Here is a 24,488-nt window from a genome sequence, read left to right on the forward strand (position 1 = left end):
GAAGGGGGTGGGGCCCCTACAGGATCTGGTTGTTGAGACCATGCTTTCCTAAGGTGGAGTTGAGACAAACCAAGAACCGTGCAAGGGGGCCATCCAGAGGTGAGTGGACGAGTCCAGATAACATCTCAGCTCCCAGGAGAACGGGGGCCCCAGTGAGGCCCCCACACGTGATGTCCATGGTTCATGGGAGAAGGGCGGCGGGTGGAGGTTACAGAACCTGAAGGCCAAGGGAGGCACTTGGGGGCTGGGTGACCACAGATCTAAGCCCCTTGTGCCATAAGGGGTCTGTCCTCACTCCCACCCCCCCAGACGGAGCGGGGCTTGCTTCTCAACCCCCATCTCAGTTATTGCCTCCTTGGCCTCTCTGGGTAACTGTGCAAAGTTACCTCTGCTGCCCACAGACGGTGCTGTCAGTGAGAAGGAGGGAGGGGAGGGACGGAGGGAGGGGCTCCATCTCCAGCTCAGACCCACCCTCACCTCCCTTCCCTGACACACACCCTCTGGCTCCAGCTCCAGAACGGCTGATCCAGCCCTTTCACTTACTCAAATGGCCTCAGAAACCTTTACTTCACTGACCCTGACCCACCCCGGGGACACCTCCCCCGAAGCAAGCATCTAGTGGGTGCCTGCTGTGTGCCAGGCACTGGGCTGGGCTCACAGATTCGATGGCGAGTCTAGGGGACACTGTGCCCTAGATTCTCAGAAGGGAAACCTGAGGTCCCCAGTCGGGGAGATGCCCAGGCAGCAGAGACGGGAGGGGAGTAGGGGGTTCCCACCCTAGCGCCCCCAGAGACAGCCCCCCCTCTAGTCCAGCAGCGAGGCCGTGGTAGGGCGCGACGCTTCATCTACCGGCTTTGGAAATGCGCCGCGCCTGGAGGTCCGGGGCCGAGAGAGAGCCTGGGGATGTTCGCGACCACAGTCCCTGCCCGGGTTCGCCTACACTCCCGGGAACTGGCTGATATGCACGTTAATGTTCCCTGATGGAGGCTGCGGGTCCAGAAGCTGTGGGAGCTCAGAAAAGGCCACGTCTAGAAGCGCCTCGCCCCCGGGTGTGGGTGGCCGATTCTGCGCATCCGGAGGGGCCAACGAGACACACGCCGCCCCACCCAGGGCAGGGAGAGGCCGCCTCCGCGCACCGGTGCCTCCCGGCGCCCAGCGGATCCCAGCTCGCCGGCCCGCGGGAGCTACGGCGCAGGCGTGGCCCCTCCGGGTCGGGCGGGGTGGGGCGGGGCGCCGGCCGGTGCAGCAGCCTCTTGGCGGGGCCGGCGTCCCCTCGGGATTCGGCCCCTCTCCGCGCTCCTCTGTCCTCCTCCCCGAGGCGGGGGCGCGCGGGGCGCAAGGTCGCCGCCCGGCGGGGAGCTCATCCGGCGGCGCAGACGCCCAGCGGCTCCGGGGAGGGACTTGGCCTGGGTCTGGCCCTCGCTCACCGGGGAGGAGCCGAGGGCTGCAGCTGGCGGCGGCCGGCGGGGCGGGCGGAGGTCCTGGTGCAGCGGCCCGGCCGGAGGGCCCATCTCGGCCGTGCCCGCCGCCGCCGGCCCTGCTCTCCCGCTGCGGGAGCCGGGCGCCCCCCGCGCCCCGCCTGCCCCCCTCGGGCCTCTCCGTCGTCTCTCGGGAAAGCCCGGGAGAGGCGCCCTCCCCTTAGCGGGCCCGGAGCTGCGGAGGATCGCGGGGCGCGGCCGAGGGGAGGAGAAAAGAGAGGGAGCGCGTCGGCCGGGCCGGCCGTGATCGCCGGCTGCTCCGCCAATCTGCGGGCGCTGACGCGGGGGGCGGCTCCGCGGCGCTCGGATATCTGCCCGCCCGGGCGCGGGGCGCCGAGAGCTCGGCCGTGCGGGCGCAGCGCTCCAGGGACGCCGGCTGCACCTGCCGGGGACCTCGCCGGCCGCTCCGCGCGCCCCCCGCGCCCGCCCCCAACTCAGTCCTCGCGGCCGCGCGCCCTCGGCTCCCCCGGTCCCCGCCCCCGGGCCGCAGCGAGAGCGCCGGGCCCTGCCCGAGGAGCCGCCCCTTCTCCGCCTGGCCGGCCCACGGAGCCGCGGAGAGGACTGCGCCGCGCCGTCGCCGCCACCACGCCGGGCCGCCGCGCCCTGGTCGGCATGGGCCGCCGCGTCCGGCCCCTGAGCGCCTGATGAGCGCGGCCGCCGCCCGGAGATCTGAGCCGGCCTCTGCGCGCGCGGGGCCTCACCCGGCTGCGCCCCCAGCTCCGCGGACGAGGGCTGCTGGGCGCGGCCGCTCCAGAGAAGCCAGAGTGAGCGGCCCCGGGATGGCCCGGCGAGGGGGCGCTTTGGCGGGGGGCGCCCTACGCTGGGTGCGGGACCCGAGACAGCCCCCGAGCTGGTAGCTGCCCGACAACAGATGGACCTTGACCCACGTCGCGGCCCCGCGTTCGTGCCAAACCGAGACTAGAGGGGCACGGGAGGGCCCGCAGCCCAGGCCGCGCTCGCCGGCGCGGCCATGAAGATGATCCTGGTGCGCAGGTTCCGCGTGCTCATCCTGATGGTGTTCCTGGTGGCCTGCGCGCTGCACATCGTGCTGGACCTGCTGCCCAAGCTGGAGGGGCGCGGCGCGCGGCCCTCAGGGGAGCCCGGCTGCTCGTGCGCGCAGCCCGCGGCCGACGCGGGGGCCCCCGGCTGGGCCAAGGCCCGCGGCCGCCCGGGGGAGCAGCCGGCGGCCGCCTCTGCCGGGGACGCGGGCTGGCCCAACAAGCACACGCTGCGCATCCTGCAGGACTTCAGCTCCGACCCCTCCTCCAACCTCACGTCCCACTCGCTGGAGAAACTGCCGCCCGCGGCCGAGCCCGCCGAGGGCGCCTTGCGCGGCCGGGACCCCGGCGCCCCGCGACCCCGCGACCCCGCGCACCGGCCGCTGCTCCGGGACCCCGGCCCCCGGCGGTCGGCGCCGCCCCCTGGCCCGAGCGGAGACGGCTCCCTGCTGGCCAGGCTGTTCGAACACCCGCTGTACCAGGTCGCACTCCCGCCGCTGACGGAGGACGACGTCCTCTTCAACGTGAACAGCGACATCAGGTTCAACCCCAAGGCGGCCGCCGCGGCAGAGAGCCCCGACTGGTGAGTGGGCCCGGCGGGACGGGTGGGTGCTGGCCGGCGACCCCTCAGGTGGCCAGGGGCCCTTTGAGGATAAAGATGGAGCTGTGTGCCCCTCCCAGAAAATGCCCTTGCACGACAATGCATTGTGGAAAGAGGTTCAGGGACCCCGGGAGGGCGTGGACCTCCATGGCAGAGCCCCCCCAGGGGAGCTCAGGACCCTGCCCTTGCTGCCAGAATGCCTGCCTCCTGGAGAAGCTCTGCGGGGGGCTTTGGGAGCCGGTCCCTGTGGCCGCTGGCCTGGAAGGCGGACTGGGCAGCTGGGAGCCTGGGTATCTGCTGCACTTAGGGGAAGGCCCTGCTCGCTGGGAAACAGAGTCAGGCAATGAATGAAGGAGCGGCTGAGAGGTTGCGGCCCTCAGATACCTGGTGGTGTGGCTCTGGGGACGGTCAGGAAGGTCTGCAGGGCCTAAGGAGCCCGTAAACCAGGTGGTGAGACCAGGAGGCCTCACCAAGGGGCTGTCCGTCCGGCCAGGGTGCGCACACCGCCAGCTGCGAGGGGCCACAGCATCCTGAAAGAGCAGAGCATCTCCCAGGAGCATCTCTTGAAACGGTCCTGGTTTCAGCCCTGCCCCCAAGGCCGTCCTCAGCTGCGTAAATCCGAAAGAGCAGACGCTGAGACCCGGAGCTGGTGAAACATTAACCAGCAGCAGGGCCAGAATAAATACCCACCTGGGGGAGGTCGCCCCGGCGACCAGGGGAAAGGCCAGCCTCCCAGACAGCTCAGAAAAAAACCTTCTCTCCTGAAACTGGGCCAGGCCCGGGGTTTCTGTCTAAACACAATGAGGTACCTGCTGGCCTGAGCTTTGTCTGCCGGCTGGGGTCAGGGAGTGCTCAAAACGTGAGGATCAAGCCGTGGCCTGCTCCCAGGCTCGTCCTCGGAGAGATGGGCCCAGAGCTGGCGGTCAGGGATGCGGACACTGGCCACCGTCATGTCCATTGTGGGGCTGAAAGGGCGTCACTTGCAGGTGGATTAGAGCTGAGCCATGACCCACTTTTGCTCCAGCCCAGCAGCCAACAGGGTCAGTTCTCCCCCAAACTGGGCCCTTGACTCCAGAGATGGAGGACGGCCACATGGGCGGCGGGTCCTGCATTTCGGCCCCAGCTGGAGCCAGCGGCTGGCTCCTTCCTCTCCCCACCCAAGGCTGCTGCCGTTAAAATCAAATTTAGCCTCTTGCATCATTCCTGCCCCTGGTTACTGGAGGCAAGGCAGAGCGCCCGGGAAGGCCTCTGACGGGTGGTGTATCTGCGACTTGCACACAGTCTGTGGTCAGACGCGGGCTCGCTCGTCCCCAGAAAGAGCCCACAGCCCCTCGGCCCCCACGCTGACGTCATGTTTGGTGACCCCAGGACAGACGGCGGGGCCAGCGCCAACGGCCTGGGCTTGGTCTGGCTGTAGTTACAGCTGTCTGGGAGGCTCCGCCGTAGGTAAGAATTAAGGGCCTTTGGATCTGTGATTAGCTGGTGGAGCAGCAGCCGCAGAAAAAGTGCGCACGTCGCAGGCTCCTGTTGGAGCAGACACACCTTCCGTGAACCCGCGTTTGTCTGGATCCAAAGTTAGATCCGAGGCCTCTGCTGCTGACGGCCCCCTCTCCCCGCGGCCATGCAGCTCCCGTCCCTCCCTGTTGACTCCGGTCTCCTTCATTCGCTGTAGGCCCCGCGAAGGAGCCGAGGATGAGGAATTCTCCCCCACGGGGGAGGCGGCCATCGACTCCTACCCCAACTGGCTCAAATTCCACATCGGCATCAACCGGCACGAGCTGTACTCCAGGCACAACCCGGCGATCGAGGCCCTGCTGCGTGACCTTGGGGCTCAGAAGATAACCAGCGTTGGTAGGTCCCGCACACGACCCCAGGGGGCCGGGGCTGCTCGGGCGGCTTCCTGGCAGGAGAGCTGGAGGTGCTGCTCCCTGCTGGGGCGTCACCTCCCGGGGTGTAAGGAGGGACCTGTGGGTTCTGAGGGGAGAGTCCTCAGGAGGGGACGCTCCAGACCACAGGTGCCCCCAGTACGTAAAGGAGGGCACCCTGGCGATGGCCCCCAGCACGGCAGGAGGCGCGGCCGAGGTCTCAGGGCTCCCTGTGGTTTGGGAGCAGCTCAGCCTGGCACTCCTGCAGTCTCGTGTGGACGGCATTGCCCAGGGCTCGGCTCTGGCCAGGCTGGAGGCCCGGCACTCACTCGTGCGGAGGTGACGTCTCCAAGGACCTTGGGATCTGCTGAGTTGGACGAAAAGGGGCCTCGAGTGAGGGTTTCAGGAAAGTGTGTCAGAGCAGCTGCTGAGGGAGGTTTGTGCCGTTGTTCTCGGGCCGTGGGCGACCGCGTGTGAGGGTCCCCGTCAGTCACGGGCCTGGGGAGTCAGTGGAGGCCGGGCTGAGGCCCTGGGGTGAAGACCCGGCCTGGGTGGAGGCCAGGGTAGGTGGCCGGGGAACGAGGCGCAGGTCTCCTCGCCGTGCCGTGGGGCGGGCAGTCCCAGCTGCCTGGGGTTCTGTCCAGCTGCAGCCCGGGGGTTCAGGTGCTGCCTGTGAGGCTGCAGGTGGGTTTTCCGGGGTCTTCTCTGCCCGTCCTGAGCTGTGCACGGCACCCACCTTGCTGTGGGGGACAGACAGACAGCTTCTTTCTGACATGCAGTCACTCGCCCTCCTGGGAGAGAATGGCCCGGAACAGCTGGGGGCCTCCCCTCCTGGTGCTCGGCCTAGTGGGAACCTGAGTGCCGCCCCACCCCAGCCCTTCCTCCCGTCCTCTCAGGGCCCGGGGGCTTCGGGCTGCATGGGGAAGCAGTCAGTGGGAAGGACAGGGGACATCTGGGAGACGGCCACAATGGGACGTCGTGTGGCCGTTAGAGAAATGTCCAGCGCCCTGATCTGCGTGCTCACCCCTCCGCGGGTCTCTGAACGGCCCTGCCTTCCAGGCGCCCTCTGGGTGAGGGGGCGGAGGATGAACCAGGTCAGCGGGATTCGGCTGCCAGCTGACCGGGGCGTCCGGGAGGAAGTGGACACGCCCTGGCGAGGAATGAGCCCTCTGGACGCTGTGTAGGTTGAGTCCAGGAGCACGCGGGGGACACGGGCTCCATCTGGAAGGAGGCGGAGGGGGACCTCCTGTAGGAAGAGGTGTCTGACAGGGTCTCGAGTGCAGCACAGGCTTATTGCATCACGAAGGGGCCGGGAGGTGGGGCTTCCCAGAAAGTGGGAACGAGGTTTTTAAAATTAGAAAGGGTTTTAGGGAACTGCGGTGCTCACGCTGAGAGAGCCTGCCCGCTGGCTGCCATCCCTGTGAGCTTCTCTCGGCCTCAGTTTCCCCATCTGTCACGTGGGCTCAGGCCTGCTCAGGAGCCTGCATCTTACTCTGCCAAGGTGGAGAGTGTGAGCAAGCTGGGAAACATTAACTGAGCTCCACGCCCTCCCTTCCACCAGGGGCCCGGCTGCGGGCACCCCTGCCCCCTTTGGTCTGACTGTCCTAGGCAGTAGGGCCCATGCCACCTGACATCACAGTGTAACGGACGCAGCCCTCTGCCCGGGATCTGACGCCGGGGTCTGAGTGGCCAGTGCCTGGCAGTGTGACCCCCGCCCACCTGTCTGCTGGGCTGTCTGAGCTGCCCTCTCACCCCTGGACCACCCTCACCGGGCTGGGCATTCCTTGGGGCGGTAAGCCGGTCGGAGCGAGGCTGGGTGCTCAGTCCTTCGGCAGGTGCCAGAAGGTTGGTTGACGGGGCCGGGCCGTCAGCTGGGCGGAGCAGGGGGCCCGGCCCCACCAGTCACCCACCAAGGTGACTCTGGGCAACCAGATTCCCTCGTGGACATAGAGGTGGTTACAACTACACCCCGTGGCCTCGGGCCTGCACGTCTGAAACCCACACGTGGGGCAGAACCTGGACGGATGAGGCTGTTTATAAACCCTCATTCTTCTCCCCTGACCTGAATACTCACGTGTTCTCCTGAGGAGAGAGGAGCGTGTTTAATTATGGGCCTCTGCCCCAGAGCCGTCAGCTGTGACATGACACGTGGGGTGTCTACGCCACCGCCTCTTACCAAAGTTTCTGAGGTCCCCGAACGCATCTGCCCCCAGAGGTTCTGAAGGAGGAGGGGGACCCGGGGCGCCTACTTCAGGGGCTGTTGAGAGACACCAGCGAGTAAATCAGAGAGAGAAGCTGGGCCGCGTCCCTGCTGGGCAGGTCTCTGTGCGGGGCAGCGTTTTGGAGCTGGATGAGCTGGAGCCTGTGCAGGGCCTCAGTCGGACACGGACACCGAGAGACGCCCCCCCTGAGCTCACGTTTGTGCAAAGGCCCCTGGTGCTGAGGATGCACAAAGTCCTCTCCCGTCTCCGCAGAGCTGGTGGAGCAGGTTGGAGACTGGGGTCCCCAGAGGGGAGCCGTCTGCTGCTGGGGCCTGGCCCTGCCATGACCAGAGTGGGGTGCAGCCTCCAGAGGCCCCTGGGGACCCCGGCACGGCTGCCCCTATGGGAGCCGGGAGCCTGGAGCCAGCCTCGGGATGCCAGGCTCAGCGGCACGTCCATCTCAGCACAAAAGGGAAGAAAAGAAAGACACGGGGGTCACAGTGACCCCCAGCACAGGTGCAGAAAAGAGTCTGAATTTACAAAGCTGGGAATCCAACTGCCTTCCATAAGTGGGGAAACTGAGGCCTCTGACGCGGAGACTTGCCCTCAGCTGGCACGTCCCTGTCCGTCCCCACGCGGCCCTGGGGTCACTTTAATTTCCAGGTTGTTTGTCTCACTGGTGAACGTGAGCCTGGAAACATCCCGGCAAGAAGGTCTCCTGCAGGTCCCTGAGCTTCCTCTCCGGAAGGATCCACTAAAGCTGCCGGCGTGGAACCCTCGGTCCTCTTCACGGCACGTGCGGCCCACCGGACGAGTCTATTTATAGCTGGGCTCCTGGCTGCTTGGTAATAGCCATTTGCCGCCGTGGGAGAGGCTGGGGAGATTATTTACCTCCGTTGGCCTGAAACCAGCAGGCAGCACCGTGGGCTCGGACGTGATAATTAAGTAGCCGTTGTGCACGATTACGGATACAAAGAATAAATGGCACTGTTAGCTGCTCCATCCTCGGAATTACTTATTAAGAAGAGGAGTCACGGTGGCCTGCATGCCTCTGGTCTGAGACGCAGGCCCCACGGCCGCTCCGTCCAGGTCGGCAAAGCTGAAGTTGGGACCTGAAGAAGGGAAGGAACTCTGGGAACAGAAGTCGTGGGTGCTGGTTGATCCAGTGGGAACCCGGGCTAATTGGCGGGCAGCTTCGAGGAACAAAGGCCACGGCCGGGGCAGGCCAGGGGGCCGGCCGGCCTGGTGCCTGGGGGGCTGCAGGCTGCTGGGCCCGGTCGGTCGGCGGTGGGCTCCTCGGGAAGGCAGTCCCACCTCCAGAAAGGCCACAGTGCCCCCTCCCACCCCCGGGCTCCACGACCTGGAGAAAGAGAACCGGAAATGCCCAGTTCGCCGGACGCCGAGGCCCAGAGCTGGAGGGACCTGGATCACCCCACAGGAAGGACAGAGACCACCCCAGAGGACATGGCGGCCCCCTCCTCACCTCTCTTTCCAGCAGGCCGGTCAAAGGTCAAGAACAGAAGCCCACGTGGGTGCTGACCCAGTTCCCCCCTGGGCACCTGCCGTGTCCACTTTGAGCAAATGGTGGCTCCGGCCCCAGGTCCACAGGCGTGAGTTCCGATTGCGTCCTTCTGACCTGGGAGTGCTGGGCCCCCCCATAGTCTCCCTTTCGGGGAATCGTGATTTTCAAGGTGAAAGCGAGCTGCCTCGAAGGACGGCACGGTGTCAGGGGTCCAGGCTGGAGGCTGTCATGGCTCAGATGTCCCTTGGTGGCAGGTGAGGGACTGAAGTCTGGTGGTGCCGATGTAGTCGTGCCCCTGGGGTGGAGGCCTCCCGAGGCCACTCAGTGAGTCAGGGCGGGAGGACCAGGGTGCGCACCACCAGCCCGTCACTGTGGGCCCCGAGGATGTCCACAGGCAGCACAGGGCCCTGCGTGGGCGCCCAGGAGTCTGGACGCTGCTAGGACCTCCCTCCCCTGGGGTGGGGGGTGAGGAACAGAAACGGGGACCTGAGCCATCCTTGGGGGAGGCCTCGTTCCTCTGACCCTTAAAACAAGGCAGTGTCGAGGCCAGCCTGGTGATGCAGCGGTTAGGTTCACGTGCTCAGCTTCGGTGGCCCAGGGTTTCAAGGTTCAGATCCCTGGTGTGGACACGGCACCGCTCGTCAGGCCACGCTGAGGGGGTGCCCCACACAGCACAGCCAGAAGGACCCACAGCTAGAATACACAACTAGGTACTGGGGGGCTTTGGGGAGGAGAAGAAAAACAAAGGAAGAAGATTGGCAACAGATGTTAGAGCAGGTGCCAATCTTTAAACAGAAAAAGAATTTTTTAAACAAAGGCAGTGACCTTGAAAACAGCTGACGTGACCCCTAAGGACAGAGGTTGGTCCCCACTCACAGGTGACCGAGGCCGAGGCGTCAGAAGCCCCACCCCAGTGGCACCTCACACGTGGACCTTTGTGGAGTCCACGAGTCTCTAACAAACGGAATTAGTTTATTTAAAAGTCAAGAGGTGGCCTCTCAAAACACGGGCTGGGGTTCCTGTTAGAAATGGGGAGACTGGCGGGCCAGCCCCGTTTTCCATGGGGGAAACAGGGAGTGTGGCTGCCCCCGGTGTGCAGGGTCCCCACCGCGTCCTCCCAGTGTGGGCGCTGGGCCCTGCTCGGCCGCAGGCCTCTCTCCTCCCTCACGGAGCTCAGAGCGTGGACGAGCGTCATGTAGGAAAAGCACCGGGAGCTCTGAGTGTGTGTGAACCTGTGAACCCAGCCGTGCGTGTTACTAACGACATTAATCGGTGTTAACTAGTAACGCATTTGGCCGCGTAGCTGGGAACCGCGGAGCCCCAGCCGGGAGAGGGCGAGTCCCAGCACGGGGCCCGGTTTCCTCGGTCACGGCCCCAGTCTGTCCTCAAGAAGCCCAAGCTCATACCCTCCTTCTCGAGGCCGGTCTGTGCCCTGCCCCTCAGCCTGACCCCTCCCAGGGGCCCGTTCTGCCGTCACCCGAGGCCTGGCCCGTGGTGAGTTTTTCTCTCCTCCCGCCCCGGGTGGTCACCTTTGGCCTTTGCTGTGACTTGAGGCAGCTGTGTGGGTCTGTGCGGGGCGACCCTGTGGATCTCAGAGCCGAATCCCAGTGTCTCTCGACCGTCAACCCCAGCTGGGCAGAGCGAAGGGTGGGCCGGGGCGGGAGGCCCGAGTGCCCAGATGAGAGAGCCTGGCCCTTGCGGGGCCCTTAGTCCTGGGGGGATGCGAATGCCCTCTGATTCCTGGTTATTTATTTGCTCCATGGGGAGGAGCTGGCCGCACGGGCGCGACTCGCTCCCAGGATCAAAATGATTAAACTGGCCAGATTTGCATAACATTCTGTTATTAAAATAAACCAGGATTACAAGCCCTGGAGGAGCTGACACGCTGCCCCCAGTCAGAATAATTAAATCCCCCGTCAGCCATGGGAACCGGCAGAGACCCCATGGGAACCAGGACATCTAATGGGGCTTAGTGGCGCCACTAATTTTTTTAATAATTGCTTCCGTTTTCTGCTTATAAAAACATAATAATGTTCGTTGCAGAAATTTAGAAACCACAGATATGGGGAAAAAGGAAATTGCACTCCTGTGCCGGGCTCGTCCTGGGAGATGACCACTGGGCTTAACTGCCCGCCTGGTGTGCTCATCGTCAAAGGCGGGTGTTCATGGACCGTGGGTGCTTCCTAAGCTGTTTTGCTTGACGGTCAGTCTGTGAGCGTTTGCTGTGCAGTTAAAACTCCTTTGCTCCTGGTAAGAGGGCTGCACAGTGAATCACCGTGCGCCCTGTGCCCGCTCCCGGGTTGGCATTTTCAAGTTATTCCCGGTGTTTTGGAGTTCGGTCCCTGAGGGCCGTGGGCTCAGAGCTTTGCCGACAGGCCCAGCCCCACGCTGCTCCCAGGAGCCGCCGCTCCAGCCCTGGCTCCGGGACTCGGGGGCCCGGACCCTCCAGATGCCGTGAGGCGAGCGAAGGTTGCAGAGTGGGGTCGGCCGGCAGGAACCAGGAGGAGGGCCTGGGCCTGGCGCACACGGAGGCAGGAGAGCCCAGAGATGCCTGGGGAACTGAGGACTTGTGGAGGGCTTCCAACGCCATGGTGGCCGCCGTTTAGAACGGGCCCCGTGCCCGACGCTGTTCGAGAGGCTTCCCGGCGTTGCCCGCTTACTCGTGACGGCAGGCCTGGGGACGGCCACGGGCGCAGCCTGAGCACCGACAGGTCCTGTGATGCGTTTTCCTGGTTTGGCTTGGCCGTCACCATCACCCCATGCAGGAGATGGCAGGTGTCCCCAGGGCCCTTGAACAGAAGGGGACTGAGGGTAGGGAGGCAGCCCCGTGGAAGCCGAGCAGACCCCAGCCTCAGGGCTGCCCCCACCAAGGCCCCCCACCACGGCGCCCTCGAGCCCCTCCCCACTCCGTCCGTCCAGCTCCGGGTGTATAGTTTGCAATGTGCCCGCCCCGGTGAACATGGACTCTGGTGACGACGCCCTCCTGCTCTCGTTCACGCCTGTGACACTAGCTCACCAGTGCCTCGTGTGTGCACAGGACGCCGTCTGTGACAAGCCCTGTGCGTCCCATTTCAGGTGGCCTGGAGCTTCGCCGTGCCAACAGGTGGGGGTTGGGGGTCAGCCAGCTTAGTGCTCAGGGTCGCCGCAGGCCCAGCCCAGCGCCCCCGAGGAAACCCCTGCACATTTTCCTTCCTTCTGCTCCGTCAGCAAAAAGGAAAACCCACAGTCAGGAAAAAGCAGGTCCTTTCGGGAATCCTGTAGCCTCCGAGCCGGCCAGGCAGCCGGGAAGCCAGAGCGAGACTTGTGGACCTTCCGCCCCCGCGGGGCTGCGTGGAGCCCGGGGAGGCGTCTGAGGAGTGAGGCACCCCTGCCTGAGGGGTCTTCAGGGTCTCCTCAGATGAGCTCGGCCTTGACTCCCCTAGGACCCAGGAAGTGAGACGGCGGCAGTGCTGTGTGTGTGGGTGTTTGTGAGTGGATGTGAGCAGGTATCCAGGCGCATGTCGTGTGTCTGGGGAGGGAGGCGGTGCGGGCAGGTGCGCCCCTGGCCGTTCTTTGTAGAAGCCGGTCCCCTCGTCTGCGTTCAGGCTGTGGGAGAGGTTCTGCCCGACACCTGGTGTCAGGAGGGTGAACCAGCGTCGTTGCAAGAAACCCCAAACTTCCCAGGCAGAAGGGGCCCTCGGTCGCGTCCAGGGGCCCAGGCGGGGCCGTGGGGTCGTGGGGGGCGCCGGCGTTGGAGGAGGGGGGCCTGGGGCAGCGAGTGACCTGTGTCTCTTCCCTCCCCGCAGCCATGAAGTCAGGGGGCACGCAGCTCAAGCTCATCATGACGTTCCAGAACTACGGGCAGGCGCTGTTCAAGCCCATGAAGTGAGTGGGGCCAGCCGGGGTTGGGGTGCAGGGGCGGAGGGTCTGGTGGAAAGTCAGGGTCGCCCCCGGGGGTGTTTTGGGGTGTGACCTCTGGGTGACACCTCTCTACTGTCTCCCCGTCAATGCAAAGCGGGTACCAGGGGCCCCGCACCTCCCCGTCCCCCTTTGACCTCCCCACACGCCTCGGGGTCAGCCCTCTCGGCACAGGGCCAGTCGGTAAACGGTTTGGGGTTTGCAGGCCGTGGGGTCACGTCTCAACTGCTCAGCTCCGTTCTCCCGGCCGAAGCAGCCACACGACACATGCGTGAGCGAGCGTGGCTGTGCCGATAAAACTTTATTTGTAAAACCAGTTGGTGGGCCGGACCTGACCCACCAGATAAAATAGAACAAATAAATAGAATAGGATCATTTCAGACACTTTGTGGGTCAACAAAACGTAGCTGCCGGTTTGCAGCTGGTGGTGGTTTCATTCGGGTTTATTTCTGGGCCTCCTGCCCTGCCTCCCTGGACAGTTGTCCTGGACGGCTGCATGGAGGAGGTGGCCTGCCCAGGACTTCCCCCAGGACCCGCCTGACCTTTCTCTGAGCTGGGGCTGCCGGGGGCCCAGCTGCCTCGCCTGGCTCACGCAGCCCTGACTCCCGTGAGGATGATTTGGGCGAGGTGAGCAGGTGGCGTCCACACAGCTGGATGGTGTGCGGCCTGGGGCAGCTGTGGGCTCCTCACAGAACATTCTGGAAAGTGTGTAGCCTGTGGCAGGTGTGGGCCCCTTGTAGGACTCTCTGTGCCTTTGACCCTCTGTGCCAGGAGACACCATGAGCGGCCGCATCCTCAGCCTGGGGCGGGTGTGGGTGCCTCAAGGAACATTCTGGAAGGTGTGCAGCCTGCAGCTTCTTCCAGGCCCCTTGGGGTCGTGGCCGTGCTGTGCCGGGACGGGCGGGCCTGGACCTTCCACGGCCCAGTCAGGAGGGCGGACTTGTCCTCAGGCCCCTCCTGCTGGGCCCCGGGCACAGGCCCTCATCCTGCGGACAATTCTCCATGGCCTGGCGGACGTCTCCAGGGACATGGAGAGCTCCCTGTGCGGAGGGTCCGTTCCCAGCCTTGGGGCATGGAGTCTGGTCCCATGGGCTCAGGCTGCCGGCGGGGTTGGGGGCTCCCCCATCCCCCGCAGGGTCCCCTGTGACTCTGACGTTGGGTCTTGTCCTGGAGGAGCTGGATGTGCAGCTGGGGGTCGTGACAACAGCAGTAATCATGATGTTCGCTGAGCTTCGGCTGCGTGCAGCCCGCGGTCACCAGTGTTCCTGGGCCGGGCTCCGAGTGGGGGGTTCACAGGTCGCCATGTGAGTCACAGGAAGGGCTGTTATTGCCCGAGGTCGAACCTGAGCCCCCAGAGGCCCCTCGGGAAGCTGCTGGCTCTCGTTCGCCCCGTCTCCCCAGCTCTCAGCCCCTGCCCGTCGGGTCTGGGAGGAGGTCAGGACCTGCGTCTCCAGCGCCGGAGGCCGAGGCGGTGGGCGGACAGTCGAGGGCGGCACTCAGCAAAGGCCAGTGTGACAGTGGGATCCATGGGGAGGTTGAGGCCGGTCCAAGCCATAGAACTGGGGTTGGGAATCCGAGGCAGGAGGGGAAAGGATGTGTTCACAGGCAGAACCAGGGCAGGGCCGTGGGCTCCGTCCCCTGCACGCGCGTGCTCCCAGCGACGACCCCAGCCGGGCAGCGTCGGGGACAAGCTGCCGACATTGGCCCTCCCGGCCTGGTCCTCTGGCTCTTCTGCTGGGCCGGGTCCAGAGCTTCTTGGCAGCCCGGACCCCCGTCCGCTGACCACGCCGAGTCGCATCAATTGTGTCCCGCTGCCAGCAGCCTCCGCTCCCCTGATGACCCCCGGGGGCCTGGACGAAGACCCAGGTGCCCGCTCACCGTTTCCTGCCCCAATGGCTGTGGCCTGAGTAGGAAAACAGCTGTGGTTGTGGCTGTCGTGGTGAAAAATTAAAATCCGTGATTAATGTTTCTCGTGAAGAACTTTCTTCTACGAGCTCATCGCCGCGTTGTCAGTTGTCAGAAGAAGATTTCGAATTAATCAGGTGGGAGTGTTTCTCCCCCGAGATCTTGAAGGATGGGGGCTGAGTGGGTCCAGAGAGGGACAGGCGAGGCGGGCGGGCCGGGGTCCTGCAGAGCGTAATTCACGCGGTACGCGGGGGACCATCGAAAGCCAACGGTCACACGTTTTTAATAGGCATGGAAAAGACGTCACTGGACATCAGCCCTCGAGTTCCTGGATATTCTTGCTTTAGGGTTGAAGGAAGATTTTTTTTAACTGCTTTATCCAGATGTAATTCACACACCACACAGTCCACCGCCTGAAGCCGACGACTCAGTAGGTTTTAGCATCTTCCCAGAATTCCGTGTCCGTCACCGCAGTCGACTGAGAACCTTTTGTTGCTCCAGAATGAACCCTGTACGCCGTTGCCATCACTCCGTCCCCTGCCCTCCCTCTGGGCCTGGACAACCGCTAACCCCCTTTCTGTCTGTGGAGCCCCCTGTCCTGCAACCCTGGATAAACAGCAAACAATGTGCATCCTTTGTGACCAGCCTTGTTCACTCAGCATCAGGATTCACCTGTGTTGTGGCGTGAGAGGGCTTCGCTCCTTTTCACGGCTAAGTAATATTCCACTGTGGGGATGGACCACATTTTATTTAATGGGCATTTGGGTTATTTCGCTTTTTGGCTGCGTGAATGATGCTGCGATGGACATTCACATCCAGCCTCGGGGGGATGTGTGTTTTCATTTCTCCTGGTGAATTCCTAGGAGTGGAGTTGCTGGATCGTATGACAGTAAGTTTAACTGTTTGAGGACCTGCCGGGCGGTCTCCTACAGCAACTCCCGCTTTAGGATCCCACCAGCATCCCCGTAGTCTTGCCCACCCTTGTTCTCTGTCCCCTGTGGGTTCGAGCCGTCCCGGTGGGTGCGCAGTGATGTCTCCGTGTGGCTTTGACTTCAGTTCTCTGGTGACGAGTGACTGGAGCATCTTTTCCGGTCCCGTTGGCCATTTGTGGATCTTCTTTGGAGAAACGTCTGTTCAGATTTCTTGCATGTTTTAGTCGCCTTTTGTTAGTAAGTTGTAAGAGCTCTTTACATGTTTTGGACCCAAGACCCTTGTCACAGAGGTCGTGTCCTTTGAAGCACAAGTTTTTGGTTTTGAGCAAGATGCCCGATTTGCCCGTTTTGCTGTCGTTGCCTGTGCTTCTGGCATAGTATTGAGTTTTAATATTGAGAAAATGCGTGTGCAGGGGAGGTGGTGGTGCAGGCAATGTGCGTGGCTAAAGTCAGGATGCCCCGGTGCACCCACTGAGCAAGCCGGCCTGGCAGGGCCATCTTGTGGGACCACCAGTAAATTCTCTCCCCTCGCTGGTTTACCCCTCTGTCCACACGGGCATGGTAGGAAGAGGCCTTGAGACCCAGCCTGTCGGGTCAGTTCAGGAGGCAGGGCACCAAGCTTCCTGAAGCAGCTGCGGGTTAGACGCCGAGGCCGAGCGGGGCGGGCACACCCCTTGCACAGGCTCTTTCAACAGATTCCAACCTGCTTCTTGGAAAGGAGCCTTCCGGGCAGCCCGTGACGCTGCTGTGCCCGCCTCCCGGCAGAAATAGGCATCCGGCTGACCCACACACGCTCCCCGGGCCCCGGGCTGGCCGAGCGCCAGGCCCTGGGAATAGAGGCATGATTCAGACGCGGCTCCCCGGCACTTGGGGCCGACAGGGAGTGGGGTGTGTCTGCGCCCCCACTGCAGCCCGGGAGCTGGGCCTGGAGCAGTCGGTGCCCGATGTGCACAGAGCAGAGGGAAGGGAGTGGACGAGGCAGACGGGAGCGTGCGAGCAGCTGCCTCCCAGCCGAGCGGGGCCCGGGCTGGCGGCTAGAAGGCTCCCCAGAGGTGACCTCAGCTGAGGCCTGAGGACGAAAGTGAAAGTCAAGTGAAGGTTGGCTCTCTGCAGGCCAGGGGGCCAGCCTGGAGGAGGGGGTGCACTCTGAATGGACGGCTCCCGCAGGGCGAGAGGCTGCCTGTCCGGGACGGTGGCTGCGATCGGGGTCTGCATCCCGTGGCTGCTGAAATGCAAGTTAATCAAAGTGAAACAAAGGCCACGTTGTAGATGGCGCAGATAGAGACGGCGTCCACCGCCACAGGAAGGCCTGCTGGGCAGCCCTGGGTTTGCGCACACAACGTGAGGGGCGATGAGGCGGCGGGTGGGGGGCTGAGGCCACACGTGGGACGCCTGGACTGGGTGCGGGTTTTCTGGGAGTGTCATCAGCCCCACTAAGGGGCTGCCCCCGGCACTCAGAGCCAGTGAGGTGGGGAGAGCCAGGCTTGTCAGGTGTCAGAGGAACAATGATGGGGAGGCCGAGGGTGGAGGGAAGAGACGGGGGGAAAGCAGACCCCCGAACACAGCGACTGGACGTTGGGGTTGAGAGAGGGAAGGTCTGGTGGCCTTTGGGGGCATCCCAGCAGAGAGGGGCGCACGGCGGCCTGGAGCGAGGAGAGGACATGCCGGGCATCACCTCTGGTCTCCCCTTCCTGCTGTGTGACGGCACAGAACTCCCTTCCCCTCTCTGAGCCTGAGTTCCTGGCGCTGGACTGGACGAGGCTGGATTGCACCCTGACTTCAAGTCCAGGGCCGCAGAGGTGGTGACCCTAGCCCGAGCCGAGCGACACCCAAGGTCACCCAAGGTCGCCCGCGAGCAGGAGGCAGGGCTGGAAGAGGCCGCAGCTGGTTGACCTCAGCGCAGTGGGGGCCGTGGTGATGCCTGTCTCCCACGTGAGATCTCAGGGCAGGCGTGTCCCCCGTGGGACCACCTTGTCTCCACTGACAGTAAGTGCAGGCTAGTTTCTTATTCCTGAGCTCACAGCGACAGTTGAGTTCTGCACCTGCGTCCACAGCCGTGCTCGTGTCCTGGGGCTGCGGGAACAGAGAACCACGTCTGGGGGTTGGGGCAACAACAGCTCGTCCTCCCCGGGCTCTGGGGGCGGAAGTCCCAGGTCAAGGGGTCGTGGGCCGTGCTCTCCCCGAGGGCCCCTGGGAGGGTCCTTCCTGCTCCTCCAGCTCCTGGAGGCGGCCGGCAGCCCTGGGCGTCCTTGGCCGTGGCCGCGTCCCTCCAGCCTCTGCTTTGTCCTCGTGTGGCTTCTCCCTGCGAGTCTGCGTCCACGTGCCCTCTTCTCACGAGGACACCTGGCCCTGGGTGGCGGCCACCTGCTCCACTGTGACCTCGTCCGAGCCAATTCCATCCACAAAGTCCCCGTTTCCAAGAAAGGTCCCGCTCACAGGTTCCGGGGTCAGGACTTCAGTGTGTCTTTTGGGGGCACACAGTTCACCCTGCGCAGCACCTGGTGACACCTAGCCTGACACCAGCACCTCTTCTCACTGCCCATTGACGGCGGCAGGGATGAGCTTTCATCTTTACCGTCCATCAGTTCACCCGCCAGCCCAAGGCCACCTTTTCCATCGCACAAGGAGAGACGGGCTCAGATCGAGGCAGATAATGTGAGTGTTGATAAAACTCAATAAAATTGTATTTTACCGACATCGTAACTTCCCATTTCCTCGCCTTTTAAGCATTTACGTTTCCGTTGTGTTTTAACATCCGTGTGGACGTGTTCGCGAATCGTAGTGGCGTCCGCGGCTGAGCACCAGCCCCGAGGTTGAGAGCAGGATGGAGGAGCCGGCCCCCCGCCCGGCGCCTCCCGCGGCACCAACCTGCCCGCCCCACGAGGGGCCTCTCGTCTGCCGCCTCCGCTCGGTGCTGTGTCTGCGAGTTCGTCTGATCACCGAATCGTGTTCCGTTGTGTGAATTCGCCCCGCTTTACCGTCCCTCCCCGGCCGGTGGACACGTGGTTCGTCTCCTGTTTGAGGACGTTGTTGGTGAAGCTGCTGTGACCGTCTTGTCATCCTGGAGGACGCGTTTGGAGGGAGTGGTCCGTCCAGAGTGCGGCCTTGGGTCACAGGTCGGCTGGGCTCCGCCGTGGTGGGTCCTGCCGGGGCCGTCACCAGGCTGCGCCCAAGGTCGACATGCCGCATCGCCAGGACGGCGCCTGGTGCCGGGGCCAGACGCCCGTGTCGAGATTGCCGTGGGGCAGAGTCATCCACACACAGCCTGGAGGGGTCACGGGCTGTACACCGCCATCCCTCTGGCCGGGCCAGGCCTGACCCGACGCTACCCCAGGTCCTTGCTGCCCTGGCATGGAGGCAGCAGGCTCCCTCCCCTCCATCCTGCTCGCGGCTCCTTGGTCTGCAGGACCGGCCAGCGTGGCCGTGGGGGTCATCTTTCCCTCCTTTCCTTAGATTCCCAGCGTGGCAGGCGGGAGAACGTCTCTGAGCCGCTGGGCTGGGCCCGCGAGAGCTGCTTCCTCGTTGTCACTGTCACTTTAGTCTCGGCCATGACAGACCCAGTGGCGGCTCCAGCTCAAGTCCTCTGACCTTCCAACCACAGGGCGCAGGTGTGTTTTTATTTCCAATGATCCCTGAAGGAGGAGGAAATTGAGGATCAGCAGGATTTACGGGTGGACAGGGAGCGGGCGGCAGGCCAGGGCTGGAGTCCAGGGTCTCAGCCAGTGGGGCCCGCGCCCCTCGGGCGCTGTGGGGCCGGTGCAGGGGCCGCCTGGAGTCCCCTCGCTGGGCCGGGCGTCTTTGTAGAGGACGCACTGCTCGTGGTGAACCCGCTGTCTCCTGTCAGCAGCAGCTGTGTTCAGGGGGCACCAGGCAGGCCCCGCCCAGCACGTCCCGTCTGCCTCGGTTTACCTCTTCTCTGCTGGCCAGGCCTTGGCCCAGGGGCTGGACTGAAACAGAACCGTGTCCAGTGCACTCTGTCAAACCTCCCACTGGCCGTCTGCCCTGCTTTCCTTCTGCAAAGAGTAGAAATGTGTGCGTGTGCATCTGTGTGTGTGCGTGTGCGCGTGTCCTCGTCCCCGAGGGCCGCCGTCCGTGAGCAGCTGTCTTGAGGCTCAGGAATTCCTCGCAGCCGAGACCCATAAACAGGCAGCTGGAGGAAGATGTACAGGCCGTGACCTCATTTCTAAATGCAGAAACCCGAGCCTCCCGCCATCTGACCCGGTGAGGCCCACCGCCCAGGCGGCAGGCTGCAGGGCGCGCTGAGGAGAGCGGGGCCTCGACCCTGTGGTCATGACCTTGGTCTGCAGAGCTGCCCACTGAGACTCAGGGCTGCTCTGGGTCACCGGCCAGGCACCTCCCCACACGGCTCAGGGCCCGAGGGGACGAGGGGCTGGTCGCGCCCCCCGGCGGGAGAGCAGGTGCAACTGGGAGACCCAGGAGCTTAGTGTCGGCTTCCTGGGGCCTCAGGCCATGCAGGGGGCCACGCGCTGGGGACCACTGACTGCCGTCCCCGTCCCTCCAGGCCCGGCCAGGCCTCCGCACGACCAGGTCCATCTGGGTTAAACTCTCAGACGGGCGCCCTGCTTGGGGCTGGCGTTTCCTCGGGGTCAGTGATCTGTGGTCCAGACGGGTCGCCCGCCGTTTCCACTCGTCGCTTTTACAAGGAGAGAATTTAAAGAGGCTCCAAGTCGCAGCCCCTGGAGGAGGAAGGAGCCCGGCTCAGGGCGCGGTTAGAACTTCCTTTCATTGAGATGGAACCAATGTGTAACGTTGTGTCAGTTGAGGGCGCCCTGCTGAGATGATACATTGAAGCTGCAACATTGTTCCCATTGCAGCCTCACTGCCTCAACTGGCTGCTTTCTGGCCCCGCCCCTCGCCACGTCCCCCGCACCCCCGCACTGCGTCCCCATCTGGGCGCTAACCCAGGAAGTCCCAGCTCGGCCCCACATCCTTGACTGCCCCGTGCCATGCGGTTTGCCCACCGTCTCCATGTGGCCCTTTGACACCGTCACCTGACCCGTCTAACGTCCCCAGAAGCACAGGGCCCCGTGGACCTCAGGGGAGCCTCGAGCTCCCAGCTCAGCGCCTGGTCCCCAAGGGAGGGCGTGGGGGTCTGAGAACTCGTGTCCGGTCTGTGGGCGCCGTGTGGCTGCCCCTCTCACCATCCTGGGTCCCGGTACGCAACCGTGTCTATGGCTGAGGCTCAGCCAGGGCCTGGGGCCGGTCCCTTCTCCCTCCCAGGGCCACTAAGCTGGTGCGACTGACAGATAGAGACAGGGAAGTGGAGGTGGGAGAGGTGATGGCTGTTAACACGGGACCTTCAGTCGCTCTGGTCCAGCCCCTGTCTGACGGACGCACAAACCTGCCACGACTGCGGGGCGAGGCTGCATGAGGCGGGAGGGTGGGAAGGAAGGAGTCACAGGCGCTGAACAGCTGGGGAGGGGACCTCTGAGTTGGGTCTTGCAGGGTGAGTAGGAGTTCTCTGGGGCAGGAGGGCCTCTGGGCATGTGCCCCACACTCCGGCTTGGGGGAGATGAAAGGGTTTGAGGACCAGTGAGAGGGCGGTGGGGCGTTTCCAAGGATTTGCTGTTCTGCCGACAAATAATTCGTGTCTTCTCGCTGCTGGTCTCCCCCCAGGCCCCGAAGGCAAACACACGGCCCAATGCCGGCCGCCGGGTGTGAAGCCAGCAGGGCCTGGCCCGGCCAGAGGTGGACAAGGGCCCCTTTGTGTCCACACTCGGCCTGGGCCGGCCTCCCAGCCCGCTCTGCGCGACTGTTCTGGCTGGGGTGGGGGGGCCACCCGGCTTCCAGGAGCCTCAGCGTCCTCCCCATGGCGACGCCGGGCCAGGATGTGTAGTCAGATCGTGATCCGCCGTGGAGCTGGGCTCAGGGCCCCGGGCCGGGTGTGCAGGGGCCACCCCGTAGACATCTCCGTGATTAGCCCCGTCCTTCTCCTGGATCCCGCTGGCCCAGCTGGTCGTCGGGCTGCGGTCCGGTGCCTCGCAGGCCGGACGCTTCTGTCGTGTCGAGTGTTCAGCAGTGAACCAGACACATGAGGTCCCGTGCGGCTCAGAGCCTCAGTTCTAGAGACGAGTCAACGGCACATGAACTGATGAACAGGACGTTTCAGAGCGAAACCCGTGGGAGGCGTCAGGCTGAGCCACGAGCCCAGGGGAAGGCTGGCCCGCCCAGCCGAGCGCTTCCTGGGGCTTCTGGAAAAGTCTCTGTGCTTTGTGTAGTATCAGAGCAAGTGGGTTGTCCTTTCCAAAAACGTTCTCCCGATGGGCGACGTCGAGTCTTCTCGTGTTTTCCTCGGGTCTTTTGGGCGTCCGGGTGCCTGGGCTGGGGTGTCGTTCTAATCGGCACAAGGAGCGGAGGTTGAAGGGGATTGAAATGTGGTCCTGACTCCCTCGTCCCGGGAAGGAAATGAACGTCGGGGTTTCTTTCAAGAGCAGCTCGATCAGGGTTTTATGCCACAAAAGGAAACGTGCCGACTTGAGATCCCCTAAAAGGAGCCCAGGGAGGGGCTGGAGGGCAGGCCCCACCTCTGGCCGTTTATTCTCCTGGATGAAGGCGACTCTGGGCAGTGACCTCGGGGCTAAAGGTTTGGTCCCGGGCGAGCGGTCGGGAGCGGGTGGCATCATCATTTTTATGAGCTTTTAATAAAACACTGAACCACAGGCCCCAAACCCAGACGGGCAGGTGCACCTGTGCTCCAAGGGCGACTGAGAAGCCGCGTGTGTTTCCGTTTTCATTCATTCCTCAGTCGCATCCTGAGGCCGGGGAGCCGCCGGCGGGGCGTTGACAACACACAGATCCCAGCGAGTCCTCCTCCTTCGCTTTGGAATCGCGGCCGAGTCGTTGCGATTACGTTTAAGTGGAACTGACTTGGGACCTTCTTTGTGGTTACGAATCCGCTCTGAAGCGTTTTTAAATTGGTTTTCATTAGGGCCCGGTGGCTCAGCGGTTAAGTGCGCACATTCCACTTTGGTAGCCTGGGGTTTGCCAGTTCGGATCCCGGGTGCAGACATGGCACCGCTTGGCAAGCCATGCTATGGCAGGCGTCCCACATATAAAGTGGAGGAAGATGGGCATGGACGTGAGCTCAGGGCCAGTCTTCCTCAGCAAAAAGAGGAGGATTGGCAGCAGATGTTAGCTCAGGGCTAATCTTCCTCAAAAAAAAAAACTCATTTCTTAAATTGGCCCCAAGAGATTTAGGAGTCTCTTCCAAGTAGGTTTTTCCACCCAACGAGAGAGACAACCGACTTCTCTCCTTCTGCATCCGCCTCTGAGCGCCGTGGGGCTGGGGCTCCTGGACGCCGAGGTAGGGGATGCGGGTCTGAAGGGGGTCCTGTCACCTGAATGGCACGAGTCACCAATTGGTCCTCGAGCTCTGGCCGCAGAGTCTGAGCAATGAGATGCCGGGAGGGAAACCCGGTGTGGTCGGCACGAGGCCCGTGGGGGTCGGAGAAGTTTTGCTGCACGGAGCCCGGGGCTCAGGCCCCTCGGTCCAGACCCAGGCCGTCCAGCACGAGAGGTTTTGAAGGAGACGAGACACCGACCCCCCCCGTGTGGGCCAGGACAGGCGATGCCAGAGTTAGTGGAAGTGTTGACGGTGCACTCGAGGACCAAGAGGTCATCTGGGGTGACGGCCGGGGCAGCCCCCCGCGCCCTCCAGAGCGTCACAGCCGAAAACCTGGTGTTGAGCAGCTTACTTTATCCCCTGGTGACAAGGCGCGGTTTCCTGCCACGTGAGTCAGGGACGACCGTGTTTGGGAGGAAGAAGGACGCGTCTGCTGCCCGAGGTCGGCCCTGAGATGGAACTGGAGCGTCGTCCCCTCTGGGACGTCTGCTCAGACGTCGGGTCCTGGTCCCCGAGCCCATGCGTGTGACCTTGTTTGCAGAGTGATCAAGTCAGGGTCTGGGGGAGCTGGCGCCGCCCTGGATCCTGGTGGCCCCAAGTGCCGTCACGTGTGTCCTCGAGTGAGGACCCGAGGGAGGTTGGACGCTGAGAAACCGGCAGAGGCAGAGCCTGGGAGGTGCGGCTCGAGCCCAGGAGCACCGGCAGCCCCAGAGGCTGGAAGAGGCAGCGGGACGGTCCCCTGGGGTCTCAGTAGGGGGTGCGACAGCCAGCACCTCAATGTGTATGTGGGGCCTCCAGAACCGCGAGGGACAAACTCCTGTGGTTTCAGGCTCCGGTTTGTGGCTCTTTGTTGTGGCAGCCACAGGACATTTGCTCGCCTCCTGGGCCCTGGAGCTGAGATAAGTGAGGCGCATGTGGATGGTGGGTTTGCTGCTCGCTGGCCCATGACCTTGGGGGGTCTCCTCGTCTCCGAGCTCCGGTTCCCCGTCTGTGAAACGGGCCTGATAGCAAATCCTGGCAAGTGTGCAAGTCAGGCTCATGAAGCCCCGAGGACACAGCCTGACTCCTGGAGCCCTCGGGCTGGTGGGCGTGCGGCTCACACGCGTGGGAGCACGTGCCCCCTCGCCTCTCCGCCCAGGACCACCCTCTCCTCACCCACCTCCCCATCCCAGGCCCCGTCCAGGGTGCCCTTGGTTGGAGCGGGGCCTCAGACCCACGTGCACAGCCCTGACGGGCCCCGCTCTCTACAAATGATGGAGACCTCTCTGACCCTCCGTCTCCTCGTCTGTAGGGTGGGGACGCATCACAGGGAGTCACAAGGCTTCGGGGTGTGAATCCACGTGACTGCGGGCGCTCAGCTCTTACTCCTTCACAGTCTTGGGGAGCCAGCTGCCAGTTTCTTCTATTTTTAACCAAAGCAGAAGTTTTCTGTTTTCCCACAAATTGAAGAACGTCAAGGTGTTAATGGCAACCGTGAGAACTGCCGAGGGGCCGCTTCTAACGGGAGGAGCCGCGCGGTTGTGACGGTTGTTCGAGGCGGGAACGGTGACGGGAGGGGCCGGGAAGGGCGTGTGCAGGATGGGACACACGGCGGCCGCTTCCCTCCCTCTGAAATCGGGGTCCTGCCCTGGGAGCCAGGCCCTTCCCCGGGGACGCGGGGACGGGGTCTGCCGCCAGACCCCGGTGCCAGCGGCACAGCCTTCCCGTGTCCCTGCAGGAGCCTGGA

The 24,488-nt window shown here is 63.8% G+C and overlaps 1 protein-coding gene across 1 annotated transcript in view; it reads left to right on the plus strand.

The window, feature by feature from the left end:
* Positions 1 to 2,304: 2,304 nt before the first annotated feature.
* FAM20C (FAM20C golgi associated secretory pathway kinase) overlaps positions 2,305 to 24,488 on the plus strand; it is a 33,919-nt gene continuing 11,735 nt past the window's right edge. Inside the window, exons 1-3 of the mRNA XM_044747132.2 lie at positions 2,305 to 3,059; positions 4,750 to 4,928; positions 12,451 to 12,529. Of these exons, the coding sequence (XP_044603067.1) occupies positions 2,449 to 3,059; positions 4,750 to 4,928; positions 12,451 to 12,529 (869 nt within the window). The 5' untranslated portion in view covers positions 2,305 to 2,448. The remainder of the gene's footprint in view (positions 3,060 to 4,749; positions 4,929 to 12,450; positions 12,530 to 24,488) is intronic.

The sequence above is a fragment of the Equus asinus genome, chromosome 14, assembly GCF_041296235.1.
Source record: "Equus asinus isolate D_3611 breed Donkey chromosome 14, EquAss-T2T_v2, whole genome shotgun sequence".
NCBI classification, from domain to species: domain Eukaryota; kingdom Metazoa; phylum Chordata; class Mammalia; order Perissodactyla; family Equidae; genus Equus; species Equus asinus.